This window comes from Aspergillus fumigatus, chromosome 2 (assembly GCF_000002655.1).
Source record: "Aspergillus fumigatus Af293 chromosome 2, whole genome shotgun sequence".
Taxonomy (NCBI): domain Eukaryota; kingdom Fungi; phylum Ascomycota; class Eurotiomycetes; order Eurotiales; family Aspergillaceae; genus Aspergillus; species Aspergillus fumigatus.
This window is the reverse complement of record NC_007195.1, coordinates 1,647,444-1,662,670: the sequence shown is the minus strand read 5'-3', so window position 1 is coordinate 1,662,670 and position 15,227 is coordinate 1,647,444. Positions and strand designations below refer to the sequence as shown.

General features: G+C 51.3%; 5 protein-coding genes and 1 non-coding gene across 6 annotated transcripts; 2 read left to right on the top strand and 4 right to left on the bottom strand.

Moving 5' to 3' along the window:
- Positions 1-177: 177 nt before the first annotated feature.
- Positions 178-2,227, bottom strand: AFUA_2G05900 (SIR2 family NAD-dependent protein deacylase). Its single transcript, XM_744626.2, has 2 exons — positions 1,899-2,227; positions 178-1,844 (listed from the first exon to the last, which is right to left on the bottom strand). The coding sequence occupies exons 1-2, from the start codon at positions 2,019-2,021 to the stop codon at positions 690-692; spliced, it is 1,278 nt and encodes a 425-aa protein (XP_749719.1). The 5' UTR covers positions 2,022-2,227; the 3' UTR covers positions 178-689.
- Positions 2,228-2,414: 187 nt separating this feature from the next.
- On the top strand, positions 2,415-5,389 carry AFUA_2G05890 (Golgi transport complex subunit COG4; the record flags this gene model as incomplete). Its single annotated transcript, XM_077804095.1, has 2 exons — positions 2,415-3,806; positions 3,873-5,389. 2 exons carry the CDS (start codon positions 2,415-2,417, stop codon positions 5,118-5,120), a joined length of 2,640 nt encoding a protein of 879 aa, XP_077660259.1. The 3' UTR covers positions 5,121-5,389.
- A 425-nt stretch (positions 5,390-5,814) lies between these two features.
- On the bottom strand, positions 5,815-7,697 carry meaA (ammonium transporter; the record flags this gene model as incomplete). Its single annotated transcript, XM_744624.1, has 4 exons — positions 5,815-6,464; positions 6,521-7,112; positions 7,185-7,516; positions 7,583-7,697. The coding sequence occupies 4 exons, from the start codon at positions 7,695-7,697 to the stop codon at positions 5,815-5,817; spliced, it is 1,689 nt and encodes a 562-aa protein (XP_749717.1).
- Positions 7,698-9,090: 1,393 nt separating this feature from the next.
- AFUA_2G05870 (uncharacterized protein) lies at positions 9,091-9,416 on the bottom strand (the record flags this gene model as incomplete). The annotated part of the gene is made up of 2 exons (XM_744623.1): positions 9,091-9,337; positions 9,394-9,416. 2 exons carry the CDS (start codon positions 9,414-9,416, stop codon positions 9,091-9,093), a joined length of 270 nt encoding a protein of 89 aa, XP_749716.1.
- Positions 9,417-10,892: 1,476 nt separating this feature from the next.
- Positions 10,893-10,964, top strand: tR(ACG)2. Its single transcript has one exon. It is a non-coding gene (tRNA).
- Positions 10,893-15,097, bottom strand: pmr1 (Ca(2+)/Mn(2+)-transporting P-type ATPase PMR1). The gene is made up of 4 exons (XM_744622.2): positions 14,879-15,097; positions 14,467-14,804; positions 11,855-14,369; positions 10,893-11,790 (listed from the first exon to the last, which is right to left on the bottom strand). The coding sequence occupies exons 2-4, from the start codon at positions 14,560-14,562 to the stop codon at positions 11,216-11,218; spliced, it is 3,186 nt and encodes a 1,061-aa protein (XP_749715.1). The 5' UTR covers positions 14,563-14,804; positions 14,879-15,097; the 3' UTR covers positions 10,893-11,215.
- Between the last annotated feature and the right edge of the window lie 130 nt (positions 15,098-15,227).

The window sequence follows — 15,227 nt, the reverse complement described above, 5'->3', positions numbered from 1 at the left end:
GGGGCAGCCACCGAAGAAAGGCCCCGCACAGAACGATGAAATCGCAGTGGCCGTTGATCATCCGATTCCCTCACCGGTCGGTCTCTTTCAGCTGGGGTCGAACTCTGGTGAGAACCGAAATTTTTTTTTTATTTTTTGGCATTACTCTATGGATACTCCCTCCATGTCTATCCAGATACCGACTCTCTGTTCTAGAGGTTGGGGTTCATACGGAGTCCCTCCCCACCTTTCGCAGGATTCGATGACAACCTCAATACTTCCCAAAGGATTATCTAAATACTCCGTAGTAGCAAATGATTGGGAATCGAACCTCAAAAGCCGGTGAGACTCGGACATCTTTTTGTGATGTGTCAGTTCCGCTGTTGGCGCCTTGATAATACCAATAGTCAATGATTCATCCAGTAAGCAGAGCTGATCGCTTCTAGAACATTGCTTATTACGGTTACTACGGAGTATACCCCTGGGCTACCTCTGGTGTCTTTTCATGGCCATAGCTCATCTTCATTAACTCGTTATTTTGCATACCATTATTTATTTATCCCTCCCTATAAATTTATTCAGGTTCTCATTATATGTATCCACATTCAAGTGAAAAAGGTCTAGGATGCAAGAGGATCAACCATCCGTGATCCGCCAAAAGCCACATCAGCGCCATCATTAAATAGTGGTCACACTAAAAGACATATGGTTCACATGGCATTTGACTTCTTCCTTTGACTAGCCAAATGAGGGAATACATGTCCCAATCCCCCTTCGCTGTCATGTACAGCTGTTGGTTGTAGCTCCCTTGCTTTCGCATCCCCCGTGACAAGCGCATCCCGGGCAAGTCCTCCATCCATCTCCTCATCGTGGGGGATTCCGGACGACTGGCCCAGGGGCTCTTTATTTGACAAGGCCTGGGCACGGTGGGTTGCTGCAGTCCCTTGTCTAATGCCTGCTTCCTTCTGCGAATGCCGATCCAATTGCTGTCGCACTCTTTCTTGATACGCCCCGGAAAATCCCAGCGCTCGATCAACCTCTTCTGTCAGACGCTCCACCTCACGGTGTAGTCGTTCGTCTCTCGCCCATAAAGGTGCATTCTCGGCCTCTCGTGCCTCTTTATCGGGATTCGTCCTCTCCCACAGTTCCTCAAGTTCCTGTTCCCAGCCGAGCGCTCGTGCGAACTTTCGCACACCGGCATCACAATCGCCCAAAAGAAGGACATCGTCGGGACGAGACCCCATACCTCCCACCCGTTCCATGTTAATCAGTACTCGCGGGACTCCCTCACGACAGAATGACGGTAAACTAGCAAATGGGTGTACAGTGAGACTGGTCCCCATAACAATACATAAATCTGCTTGTTCTGGCAGACTTCGGTTTGCATGGAATTCCTCGGGCAGGGCTTCTCCGAAGAAGACAATGTCCGGCTTCACAAAACCATTGCAATGAGGACAATGAGGCACCTCTCCTTTGGCAATTGCCTCTTTCATTTGAGGTCCCGGGTACGCCGCCTTGCAGTCAATACAGTGTTGCGACGCGAAGCTACCATGAGCCTCGACAATTTTCTCGCCTGGGACGCCCGCCAGGCGCTCCAAGCAATCAATGTTCTGTGTAAAGTGTTTCAACAGCAGTCCCTTATCATGTAGTAACTTGACAAACGAATGCGCAATAGTTGGTCGATACCGGCCAGGCGCCAACTCACGCGCCAAGGCGTAGAACGGTCGAGGATTCTCTCGAAAGTAACTGATGTCGAACACATCTTCCGGCTCTGGCAGATCTAGAAAGGCTAGATTGGAGTAAAGACCTGTGTCCGGGGAGCGAAAATCGGGAATGCCCGCCGAGGTACTGATTCCAGCCCCTACCTGCCATCACCACCGTTAGCCCTCCTTGCGGGGCGATCTCGGAATATGCCATACCATGACCACAATCCGCCGCACATCTTTCTCTTGTATATATTTGGCTACGGATTCAATATTCCGCGCCTCCAGTACCGATGGGGGAGTACCCTCCTCGACCACAGTGGACGTTTCACTGCCCATGTTGTGTCAAGAATATCCAGCACTGGGCCGCTATGCTGGTGTGTGCAAGTTTCGTCGGCGGTCAATGCAGCTGGTAAAGGAGCTGCAACTTCTTCTCAGTGATGTCTGAGAATTACAAATGATGAGTAGATAATAGAGGCACAACGATGTAGCAAAGAAAGTCACTGTTAATAGCGAACCAGGAACCAGTAGCAAGTGACGTCGAGTTGATATCTCAGAAGGAGAAAATTCCCCGATTGGGTAGTCGGTGCGCCTGGCTGCCTGAGGCTTCAATTATGCAGCAATCGGTCTCCAAAAAGAGTTGATATTATATTTTCATGCCTCTCAGATCAGGAATTGTCGTTAATACAAGATACTGCTCTTCAAGATAAAAGCGCATTGCGCTTCTTTCAAATGAGCGAATGTTCTAAGCGATTAGAGCAGCCCCTAAGGTATAAGCTTCTCACCGCCCACTGGTGCTCTATCTCCTCCGTATCTGGATCGGATGAATCTCCGCGCTGTCAACAATACAATACAAAGACACATTGCAACTACCACCCACGCTCCTGTCGACCTAGGGGTCCGGACACGATGTCCAGGACAGAACACTCCATCACCAACGGGCGTGCGGTCTCGTCTGCACAAAATGGAGAACGCCCGAACGCCCACCTCCCAATTGACGTGTTCAACGCCAGTTCCGTTGCGGAGATCAAGGCCGCCCTGTCACACCTCCATGATCAAGAGGTCGCCGTCACCGCTCGGTTGGACGCCCTTGTCGCATCACAGAAAGATTTCTCCCGGGAGCTAGGGCGGCTAGATCTTCTTCGCGCCCATTTGGGTTCCCAGACCAGCACCACCCACGCAATCAGCCATGGCATGTTGTCCGACGCTGCGGCGACCGCAGATCGCATCTCGAGCGCCGTCCGTCAGCTCGACCTGGAGCAGTCAAGAGTGAAAGCGACGCTGGAAGTGGTAGAGCAGGTTTCGGAACTGAAGGCTTGCGTTCTGGGGGTTGCAGGCTCCATGGGGGCCCCGCAGGACTGGGAAACGGCGGCCAGTTATTTGAACCGGGCGTCCAAGGTACCTCCGGAGGTGGTTCACGGTACTTTTGCAGCAGAGATGGTGCCGACCGCTGAGGTTCCTGACCCGCCAAATGTCACTCTGGACAATGCGGCTGAATCGCTTTGCGGCTTATTCCTGCGCGAGTTCGACAAGGCCGTCAAAGAGAACGATGGCGCCAAGATTACGCGGTTCTTCAAGCTCTTTCCTCTTATTGGCCGCTCCGAGGTTGGTCTGGATGTGTATGGGCGCTATGTATGCCAGGGAGTGGCATCGCGGGCGCGAGCGAACCTCAATGCCGGCACGGGAGGTGCTCAAAGCAAAGATGGCTTCTTCTACGCAAATGCGCTGACGAAACTGTTTGAGCATATCGCCCAGCTCATCGACGGACATGGAGGGCTTGTGGAGCGCCATTACGGCCCGCGGAAGATGACCAGGGTCATTGAACGTCTACAGCTCGAGGCGGATCTCCAGGGTGGGATTATTCTGGACACCTGGAGCGACGAGCGGCACATCGATCGCAAGCTTACAGACATCAAATCGTATGCCTTTACTTTCTTGGTACAGAGTTTTCTTCCCGCTCAACGCAGTGCAACGCCTCGGTCGAATTCCCCGGCGACTCGCGATGGGCTCCCCGCTGAAGACGAGGGTGTAGACATGAAGGAGATCGACGGGCTACTAAACGAAATGGCAGTCATGCTGAGCCGCTGGTCTCTCTACTGTCGATTCATCGCTGAAACTTGCAATGTACGTTACCTGACTGCCTCAACAAGCCTTTGCATGGACGTATTCGGAAAGCTAACACTGTGCAAGGCCACCGAGGACGAGAGTCAAAAGTTTACGCCACCCAAGTTTCTACAGGAAGCGAGTCTTTCCAAGAAAATCACTGACCGTCTGATCAATCCATTCAATACTATGACGACTTTTTTCTTTCGTCGCTCGGTTGAAAAGGCGTTTCAATTGGATGAACAGCCTTCTGGTCTGACACTACACCCTCAAAAGCCATTGAAGGCAGATCCTCCTCATATCACATCTGCAGTGGACGACATTATGTATATTGTCAACAAGGTCTTGCAACAGTCACTGGCCACGTCACAAATCTCGGTAGTGACTAATGTCGTCCCCACATTGGGACGAGTTCTTGGATCGGACTTCATCGGAATGACCCAAAGAAAGATGCGTGATGAATGCTATCCCAAAGCGCCCGTCCAGGGGGCTCAGCCGCCTGAACAGACCGTAATCTCTTTTCTGGTCTTGATCAATAACCTGGATGTTGCCGTCGACTACATACGCCGCATTGTGCAGAACCACACCGAGACGAAAAAGACCATCACTGGCCCGGACGGTCAGGTTGAGGAAACTGACCCGCTGAGGTCCCTGTTCCCCGTGCCTGCAGAAGCCCAACTTGCGGCTCAGACGCTGCAGACCCTCGCCTCGTCCTTCGAGTCCAAGGTGAACGACCTCCTGTCCGACGGTATTCAGGTCGTATTCAACAATGTCGTCAAGCACCGCCTGCGACCTATCCTTGCAGATGCTTTCAGAGACGTCGAATACCAGCCACGGGATGACAGCGACCCAACGAGCACAGTCTACCACGAGTACGGCGACGGCGACGAGGACGTCGACGACGGCGCCAGCCGAGCGGAGCTAGTCCGTCCCCGTTTCGCCGCCAGCTGGACTGCGCTTCTCCTCCCCATCTCCCGCATCCTCACAGCCTCGAGCTTTGATCGCCTCCTGAACGTCACAGTCGCGTATCTGGCCCGCCTGCTCGAGAAGCGACTATGGTCATACCACGGACGGATCAACGCACTCGGCGCCACCCGACTCGAGCGCGACGTCTCGGGCGTGGTGAACGCAGCGGTGGACGTCGGCGGCGCCCAGGGTGCCTCAGGACGATACCGACACCGGGAGGCGTTCGCCCGCTGCCTGCAGATGGTGCTGGTGATGGGCATGGACGACGACGAATGGGAGGATGTCACCCGCGGCGGCGAAACGGCAGACGTGCTCGATAAGATCAGCCGGGAGGAGCGCGCGCGCATCCGTGCAATGGTGCGGCGGTGATCTCACCTTGCCTCTTGGACATAGTGTATAGACTTCGCCGCGAACTGTAAATAGCATAACCGGGAGATAGAGCATTTATTGTAGCGCAGCAACACCTTTGCCCAATCAGACAGACGTACTCACCCCCTAGCTCGCGTCTAAGATTCAAACACAGTTACTAGCGCAGGACTTAGATCTCTCATAGAAACGTCATATCCAGAGAGTCACTGCAGCACAGTGAGGTGGGAGGCATGAACCTTTAGAGCGACGCAATACCATCACTAGACCCGCCTGTGTGAAAGCGAGATCCACTTCTAGTGCTACCAAGTATACATAAACAAGCACATATTATTTGATTGTTATTGGATTATTCGAGTCTATACACGTGGTATCGTTGCTAGATCCAATGACTGACATCCCGCCGGTCAAAAAAAAGTATATACAAAACAGCCGTAGGTCAGAACCAGATGAACGCCGATGTTGCTAAACCAAGAGTCACAGACAGCGTAGAGTGAAGGGGGGAAAACAAATACACATGGAGTCAATGGCGTTGCCCCGGGCGACGCAGCATTGGAAAGCGGAAACAGGAAAAACGATGCTGGATATCTCGAACAGTCGCTTGGAAAGGAAGCAAGAACAGGAAGAGGGTCGAGGCTGAAGAAAGGGGGTTTAACTGAGGGTGGAAGATGATGAGATAATGAGGCAGGGGATGAGGTTATTGTGATGAGCCGTCGCGCTTCTCGTCGATTTGAGGAGCTGCAGGTGGCACCTGCGTCTCTTGAACTTGCGCCGGAGGATTGTGCTCGGCGACCGGCCGAGGAGCCGGTGCAATCTTGATCTCCTGGATGCCAGAGTCGCCTTCACTGCATCCTCGGCTGTCGATTCCCACAGGAGTCTGGCCTTCGAGCATCTCGCTGTGCTCTCCAATGCCATAACGGGCAGCGTGGGGGATCTCATGGCCGTCTTCAAGCTGGTCGTGCTTCTGAGGCGTCCAGGCCAGGTAATCGCGGCGAACTTCGACATAGTCGTATGCGAACTCGCCGAGCTGGTCGTCATCCATGCCGAGCAACTCGGCCTCTTCTGAGGCACGCAGTTTCAGACCCGGAATAGCGTTGATAACATAGGCAATGATGGCGGAGACGACGAAGGAATAAGCGCAGGAAGCCACGATGAAAGCAATTTGAACGTAGAGCTGCTTATAGTTATGGATGACCCATCCACCGACTCCTGTTCCCGTATTCACACCGTCCAGACCGACGATCGCATCGTCTGCGAAAAGGGCGTTGAAAATAAGGCCAATGATTCCCGCGACACCGTGTTCGGCGAACACATCCATAGAGTCATCGATGCGAATCCAGTATTTAACTATAAAGAAGAGTGGTTAGCAAGGCAAACTGGACCCATAAACTCTGTCAACTTACCCTTGGTGGCATAGTTGCAAACAACGCCAGTCACGATACCAAGGATAACACTGGCCCAAGGGGTCAAAAACCCAGAGGCGGGAGTCGCAGCAACCAGGCCGGAAATAGTGCCGGAACACCAGCCGACCATCGACCACTTTCTAGCCAGACGCCAATCGAGAAGAACCCAGGTGATAGCTCCAAAGGCAGCAGTCAAGTTTGTGTTCCAGCAAGCCACGGTGGCCCGAATGTTGGCACCGAAGGACGAACCACCGTTGAATCCAAGCCAACCAAACCAGAGGAAGACCGTTCCGAGGAGAATGAGCGAGACGTTGTGAGGACGGAAGTTCAACATCATACGTTCCTGACGACGACCGAGGACCATCGAATAGGCGAGGGCTGCCATACCGGATCCGATTTCGACAGGACCACCACCGGCGTAATCCAAAACACCATATTTGAATGCCCAACCATTCACATTCCATACCCAGCAAACCATAGGACAATAGACAATAGTAGCCCAGATGAAGGTGAAAACCATAGCCGGAAGCAGACGTCCACGTTCTGCAACAGCGCCCATTATAATAGCCGCAGTGACGCCACAGAATTGCATCTATGCCATCCAGGCAGGGTTAGCCTACAATGTCCGCTAAATCCTAACCAAAGTTGAATAGTGGTATCATACCTGGTAGAAAGCATAGAGGAGATTAGGAATGAGAGGTGATCCAGGACTCGGGTCGGCCAGAGTTTTCATGAGACCAAAGTTGCGAAGGTTGCCAATGTAGCCATTGGTGGCAGTAGGGGAGAAGGCGAGGGAATAGCCCCAAAAGTACCACTGGAAGGTAACGACCGAGAATGATGCCATACAGGCCCAGATCATACTCAGAGCCGACTTACGACGAGCGAGACCAGAGTACAGGAATCCAAGACCAGGAATCATGACCATGACCATGGCGGAGGCCACGATGATGTACGCCTGGTCACCCGATTGAAACCATTTGTTCACATTTTCCGTTCCTGAAAATGATGCCGTTAGAATCATGGTCCCATACAAAGCGAGCAGAAACTAGTAGTAAAACATACTGGAATCACCGCCAATATCATTTGTGGCGAGCTGCGCATAGTTCGCGGGAGCACCAGTCCAGTTGTATGACGCATAGTCCGGGACATATGGAGCGACGCCTGGTTGAGACGACATGGTGAAATACTGAAATTATGATTTTACGTCCCTGTTGAGTTGATGAAGAATGCAGAGAATCTCAGTACACGCAAAAACCAGACTCTCTCCCCGGGATGTGTCACCGCCGCGTTGTAAGGTGGGCAGAGAGATGGGATATAGTTAGGGTTTCCGATGCCGGAGGAGAGGCAGAGAGCGGAAAAGGCTGCGAGGACGATGACACGATCGGATGGCGGGATGGTTCGGTTGAAGAGGAATTGTATAGACAGATCGAAATGGATATATTGTTGGCTAGACCTAACCCCCTACTTCGCTCACTCAAGAACGAGACTGTTGTTGAAAAGAGGGATCGACCGAGGGAGTGGGAAAGTGAGGGAGTGAGCAAGTGAAGAATTGTAGACTCCGCTCTGTGGAGAAGGACAATTGCCACGGGGGCGGAGGATGTAGTATATAAGATGGCGAGAAAATATAGACAGGGTCATAGGAATTGAATCAAGAGTTCTGGAAACGCATCCCGGTGGGCCTGGAATTGGACGGGACACACGAATTTGCGCTTGCAATCTGAAGGAGTCAAGCGATGATAGTGATAGATCGACAGTCTTCCATGGGCAGACAAGGCAGTGAGAGCTGTGGGGCGGTAATTATCGATATTTTTAAAATGGTTTTCTGGTCTCATTTTTTTATCTGTTCTTTGGTGATGATATCGGTTGATATTAGTGTTCGTATTAGTCTTCCAGCTTGATTGATAGATACTGATCCGGGGACAGTCAGATGTGGTTTCCCTGTAAACAAGAATAATTCGAATTAATAACAGTAAAAAACTGCAGACAAAATAAAGCAGCAAAAAAAGGTCTGGAAAGAAACCTCCTTACAGCTTTAGAGGGAGACGCGGTTAAGCCAAAAATAAAAATAAAAATATAATAAAGAGAAAAAGAAAAGAAAAGAAAGAGTACCATGAGATAGCAGACAGAAGACACCCAATGAAATAATCGATTCAACAAAGTAAGATAAGAAAAGAACCAATAACGTGCTGGATCCTAACCGCCCTTGGCCAATCAGCCACAGACAAAAACGTCCTCACCATTCATTGGCGATTGCATATGAAATAGAGCTTACCTCCAGTGCTCGACGACCAACATCACGATCAAGGACACACTGAAAAAGACTCGACCTACATACTGTCCGCATTTTAAAGATGGTATGAGAACACTTTGAGACAGCTGTTGCTCGCATCATAGCTTCTTGCATCCTTGAAGAGTGCCTCGTGGCGAATGCGCCTCAGTATCGAGTAGTGCATATCCCATTAAATATTTTTACCCGATAGGCCCCAACTTTAATCCGCTGTGTCGTCCCGGCCGGCCAAGTCCACCGTCGAGATGGTGCGGGAAACTGACTGACTGTGGCGAATACATAATCATATTATCATTGCACTCCGCGGACAGTAGTCGTCGTCATGGCCTGGCGGATAGGGATAATAGAGAAGTACGGAGTTGATAGGAAGGACACTTCCACCCCCAATCATTGGGTCGTTGCTTTTTCCATGGCAGGTGGTCAGATATTCCTCTTGGCTTCGAGCACTGACATGTGGCTCATGTTCAGGCTGACTGCGTAGGTAGACTGTAGGTTGTTGTACAACCTCAAACCGAGTTGACTGCCGGGTTCTTACACTTATTTATGCTCTTACGTGCTTCTCCAGGCAGGTAGACAGTAGTACTACCTGCTATCTTGAGATGATAACATATCCGCACTCCGTACGGAGTTACAGTGATAATCATACTCCAGGAAGTGTTGATGATATGAAGAGATACCTCTACTCCGCGGCACAGCCCCCATACAACTTCATCCGGACTGGCTGGTTCCCATGGCACAGATACCACCACTATCGACAGAGTTTCCCGTTTCAAGTCTCGAGTTGATCCGGAACGCGAATGCGGGTTCCTTATCAATTGCTGTTTCTCTCAAGTCATCCTTCGCTCACCCTGATAAGCAAATCGATTGGCTGTGAGGTCCCGATAAGGTCCTCGACGCCACCTGCCGAGTGGGTGGAGCCCGTTAGCTCCGGATGTGGTATGGCTGCAGCCGAAGAAGCCCCACAGCACTGATAACGAGAAGCTTGGCCAATAACATTTCAGCCCAAATCAGCCCTGGGTGGTTCCTGCTGGATTTCCCTTATTCTCCCGAAGTCTCGTTCGGGCATTTCAGGAACCCAAGCTTCGTGCCCAGAATGCCCTTATCTGAAGTTCTGGAGTTCCTCCGGCTGCGGCGCTGTTCGGTTCGGGATCGTCACTCACATTCATATATCAGCCTATCAGCCGGAGGCGTGCCTTGGGTCTCTAATCTGTTTATATTGGGCACCGATTTGGCCGCTCTCTATGCCATAGCTCCCAATCTGAAACATGGCTTGTCAGGAACACGAGCCTGATGAATATTTGCTGACATGCATTTCGGGGTTGATGGATGAAACTCCGGTTCTATCACTCTAGTTCACTCATACTGTAGGCCGGCCCAGGATATTAGGCCCTAATCACATATTTCCTGTGGGCTGTCAGGTTGTTTGTACCTGGACACGGACTGTAACTATCACACACATCATCATCAGCCTCGTAAATTTCTCCATCTCCATCATGAATGTGATCTATGAGCTCGAAATAAAGATATCTGCATACCGTTCAGTGGGGTCACTAGCTACTTAGTCAGTCAACTATATGCGGTGCTCCATACTAAGGTCGCATGGTCTCTGATTGAGTAGCCCGCAGTATCTGTTACGAGATCACCAGCCTCTGCCGGCAAATTCGATGATTCTATTGGCATTCGACGACTAGAGGTCCATTTTTGACATCAATGAGCGGGTTCACTCGGTACTCAAGAATCCAGGTGCCCTTGTGGTCGCGTGGGGATATTTGGGGTGGCCATGTGGTTGCATCGCCAAATATATATCAGCCAGGAGCTTGGCACTTTTCTATATATATAAAGCTTCAAGATGCGGTCATCTGACGAATATAGACTCAGCAACCTCGAGTCTGGAAGATGAGAAGTCATTCAGTAGTGATTCGCTCCGAATCAAAGGATCAGCATGGATGATTCATGGACTTTGAGGCGGCTGGTACCTGTGCAGTAGACTATCCCGCTCAAACAGAGCAGGCAATGCTCTTGGAAGACGGACATGTGTTTTGTTTAAATTATATAGCAAAAATGGGCAACCATTATTAACAACTTGGCCTGCTGGCCCAATGGTAAGGCGCTTGACTACGGATCAAGAGATTGCAGGTTCGAATCCTGCGCAGGTCAATCTTTTAAATTTATTTGGTTGCATCTCCACCAACCGCGATTCTTTTTTAAGACGGATAAGGAGAGGGCCATGTACTTATTGACCCACGTATATGATGCAGTTTATAAAGCGATATAATGGTACAAGAATTATGTATAGGGTTATACATGTCCAATACCCAAGTGCCTCTTTCACAGTACACAGCAAAAAAAGCAAGACAACGCCTCTGCACCCTCTCTATCGAATGCACAGTCCATCGGTCATTCCCGTATCAAACATTGACACTGTACCCCACCCCAACTGCTCTTCGCCGCTTGACGGCGTTCAGGTATTTCCGACCCTCGTCCACCCAGAACACAGTGCTTGAAACGCACAGAAGCTTGAGTAGGTGGGCGGCGTTGAGGGGTTCAGTCTGGAAAATGCGCTGGAAGAACGGAACATAAATCACGCAAGCCTGTCCGAACAAGGAGCCCAGAACCGCATAGTTAAACATCTTGTTCCCGAAGAGTGGCAGCTCGCCGCGGAGCACGGATTTGCTCTCGCTGCGACAAGTCAAAGCGTTGAACATGTCGAAAAGGACAAAGCAGGTGAACGTCATGGTCGTGTCGTGGGCAGTCACCACACGGGAGCGCTTCCCCGGGGTGGATAGGTCATCGGCGTCGCCCATCTCGTAGACATAGATCGCCAACGTACCGAGCATAATCATAAAGGCCGACGTAAGTACTCGTTGAATCAGCGGTCTCGTAAGAACCCGTGCCGTTCTCGATCGCGGTGGGCGATTCATTATGGTCGGGTCGACAGGCTCAACACCCAATGACTGTGCTGGTGGGCCATCCATGAGGATATCTGAGAACAAAAGTCAGTAAACAAACACAGTTCAAAAATCCAGATTTAATTATGGGCAACTCACTGATCCAAAGGATTTGCATGGCGTTCAATGGGTTTTTGAAGCCTAACAGAGTACTCAACAAGACAAGACTCAGAGCAGCCACACTGGTGCTAAGCTGGAAAGTAATAAAGTTCTGAATGTTGTAGAATATGCCCTTGCCTTGCTCGATCGCACGCAAGATGGTGGAAAAGTCATCATCAGTCAGGATCATATCCGCAGCCTCCTTGGCAACGTCGGTACCCAACTTGCCCATCGCAATGCCGATGTCTGCTTTCTTCAAAGCTGGTGCATCGTTCACTCCATCGCCAGTCATGGCCACGACGTCTCCCCGAGACTGCAGAGCGCGCACGATTTTCATTTTATGTTCTGGGCTGGTGCGGGCGAAAATTGAGGTGGTCGAAATAGCTTGTGCAAGGTCCGCAGTACTCATCCGGTCTAGGTCCTGACCGGTGAGAACAGGCCTCGACCCCGGAGAATCTCTTACTGGCATTCCGAGTTTCTTAGCAATCGCTACGGCTGTCGACTCCGCATCTCCTGTAATCATGATGACTCGCACTCCTCCCGCCATGAGACGCCTGATGGACTTGTGGACATCCTTTCGGGGAGGGTCGTTCATTCCAACCAACCCAGCAAAAACTAGTCCGGTGTATCGATCATCCTCGTCACCCTGACTTGTGATTGAAAGGGGAGTACTGGTCCTGCTACCAAATACCCTCCCCCCTCCGGCCGTGTCTCTGACTGCTCCGCTCGCAAACGCCAACACTCTAAGCCCCTCAGATGCCATGTGTTCTGCTGCCTGCCTTACGGTATGGCGTCGCGGCTCATCCAAGATGACCTCACGACCATCCTTGGTTAGGTAAGTATCACACCGGGTCAAGACTTGCTCTAGAGCACCCTTGATATAGGCTACGTTATTGGCACCGGTAAAGGATGGTGCGTCGTTCTGCGCACTGCCAATGATGACACCCATCCATTTACGCTCGGAACTGAAGGGGGTTTCAGCCACGCGCCTGCTGATGCGGTCACGAAGGTCATCTTCACCAAAAGTGTCTAGCAAGTCCAAGATGGCGACATCGGTCGGTTGACCAACCCATCGGCTCTTCACAGCACCAGACGCACGGTCCACAGTAGAACTGAGCACTGCCGCCGAAGATGCGCTGGCCGGAGAATTTGCACTAACCCGCGAGAGTCTGGCATTATTGGCAATATTACCGATTCGGAGAACGGTTCGGGCGGCGGGGCCCGATGTCAAAGAGGAGATATCGTTGTGGACCTCGAATGGTTCCGGGCAGTCGAAATGCCACATCTTGGTAACAGCCATGTGGTTGAGCGTAAGAGTGCCTGTTTTGTCGCTGCACACCACGTTCACTGATCCCAGGGTCTCGACGCTCGGTAGCCTTCGCATGATCGCACCTCGCTTGGCCATCCGCAGCACACCCAGAGCCAGAGTGACGGTCACAATGATCGGAAGTCCTTCCGGAATGGCAGCGACCGCGAGAGAAACACCGATGGTGAACATCTCAAGGAGCTTTCGACCCTGCACTAACCCGATCACAACAATCAACGCGATCACACCAAAGGAGATATAGCTCAATTCCTGGCCCAGTCGATCCATTGAAAGCTGGAGTGGCGTGCGCGGGCTCTCGATCTCCTGGAGTGACACTGAAATGCTGCCAAACTCTGTCTTAGCACCAGTCCCAATGACAATACCCTGGCCATATCCTGATCGCACGAGGGTTCCCATGAATGCAATATTATGTTGTTCATTCAAACGTATATCCGCGCCAACGGCGCCGCTGGCGGGAGCGTCGTAGAACGGTGACCGAGGCGGGCTAACAATTTTGGGAGAGTGGGAGACTGCGGCCTTGGTGCTGCGAAGTGCCTCGGGATATTTGGCCACAGGCTCGTTCTCGCCAGTCAAGTTCGACTCGTCGATGGTCAAGTCAGTAGCTGCAGTAATCCGTATGTCCGCGGGAATGCGGTCGCCTGTGGTAAAAAGAACCAAATCCCCGGCGACAAGTTCGGAGGCCAGAACCGTACTCGACGCTTTGATAGCCGCCGATGCCGAGCTGGGGCTCTTGCTCGCAAGATCCTCCAGTTCGATATCCGGCCCTAAAGCAGCAGTTGTAGAGTTATTCATAAGAGGAGCGCTCGACGGGGGAACGTCGCGGATGAGGTGTGCGTGATGGGGCACGAGACGGTTTAATGCCTCCAAGGACTTTTCAGACCTGTACTCCTGAACGAACCCGACGGTCACCACAATAGTCACAGCGAGGGTAATGCTGACGGCGTCATCGTAATTGCCCATAAAAAATGAGATGGCCGCGGACGCCAACAGAAGAAGGATTAGTGTCTCCTTGAACTGTTTGAGAAACCGAAGCCACAAGGGCTCCGGTTCCTCATGCGGCAGTTCGTTTGGACCATCTCGCAATAATCGTATCTCCGCCTCTGCCGGTGTAAGTCCGTGAAGGAGAGATGTCTGTAGGCGTTCCGCGGTTTCTTCAGGACCTAATAGGGAGTATGTCGATGTGGACGTCTAACGGACGATTTAAGTCAGGAATTGACACCTTGAACGAGCCTCATTCATTTGCGAATGGGTTATCAGAAGTCTTTCCAAGAGCAGTGATACTTACTGATGGTGACCGCACGCCTGTTACAGGGGCTCTGGATGATGGTCTCGAAGCCTGGGCATTATGCAAAGGTAGCGCAGGCGTTGCGGACCTTGACATCTCTCATGCTCTGTCAGAACGAGGAAACATTCAATCAAACCGGGTTCGCGATCCTTATCATCCCGTAATCAAAGACAAAAGTGGGAGAAAGAAGCGCAGTCTGGAACTTGTCAAGTTTCCTCTGATGCTCTGATAGGGCTGGAGAGTATGCAAAAAGCCACGTTCTCAGACGCGCGGCGGAGTGCGGTATCAAGATGGAGGAAACTACCTAAGGTTGAAACAAGACAGGCCGTGCAGAAGGTCTGGACACCGACTTATTGGTTAGCATGCAGCTGAGGGTTTCGATAGCTCATGGCGTGGTCAATCATGGGCGTACATTATTAAATATACCAAGGTAAAAACAAATCAAATAAGATTGATAGCCCCAGATTATCCAGGAATGCTTGATGCGTAACAGAACCGTCTACTCCGTATGCCCTGGAAAAATACCTCCCATCCCCTATCTGTCCTTGGGCTGGCCGTCAACAATCACGTGATGGAAATTGAATCTTCCTCTGCCCAAGATAGAGGGATCAATATTATTCCGAGCGTGCCGCATCGGGAATAGCTTAGAATTGTGTACATTGACCTTTCATACCGTTACGTAAGGTATAACACTCACGTGATTCGGGTAACTGAGCTTCAACCAATCAACGCCTGTGCTTTCTGGCTGTGCTGTCATAGTC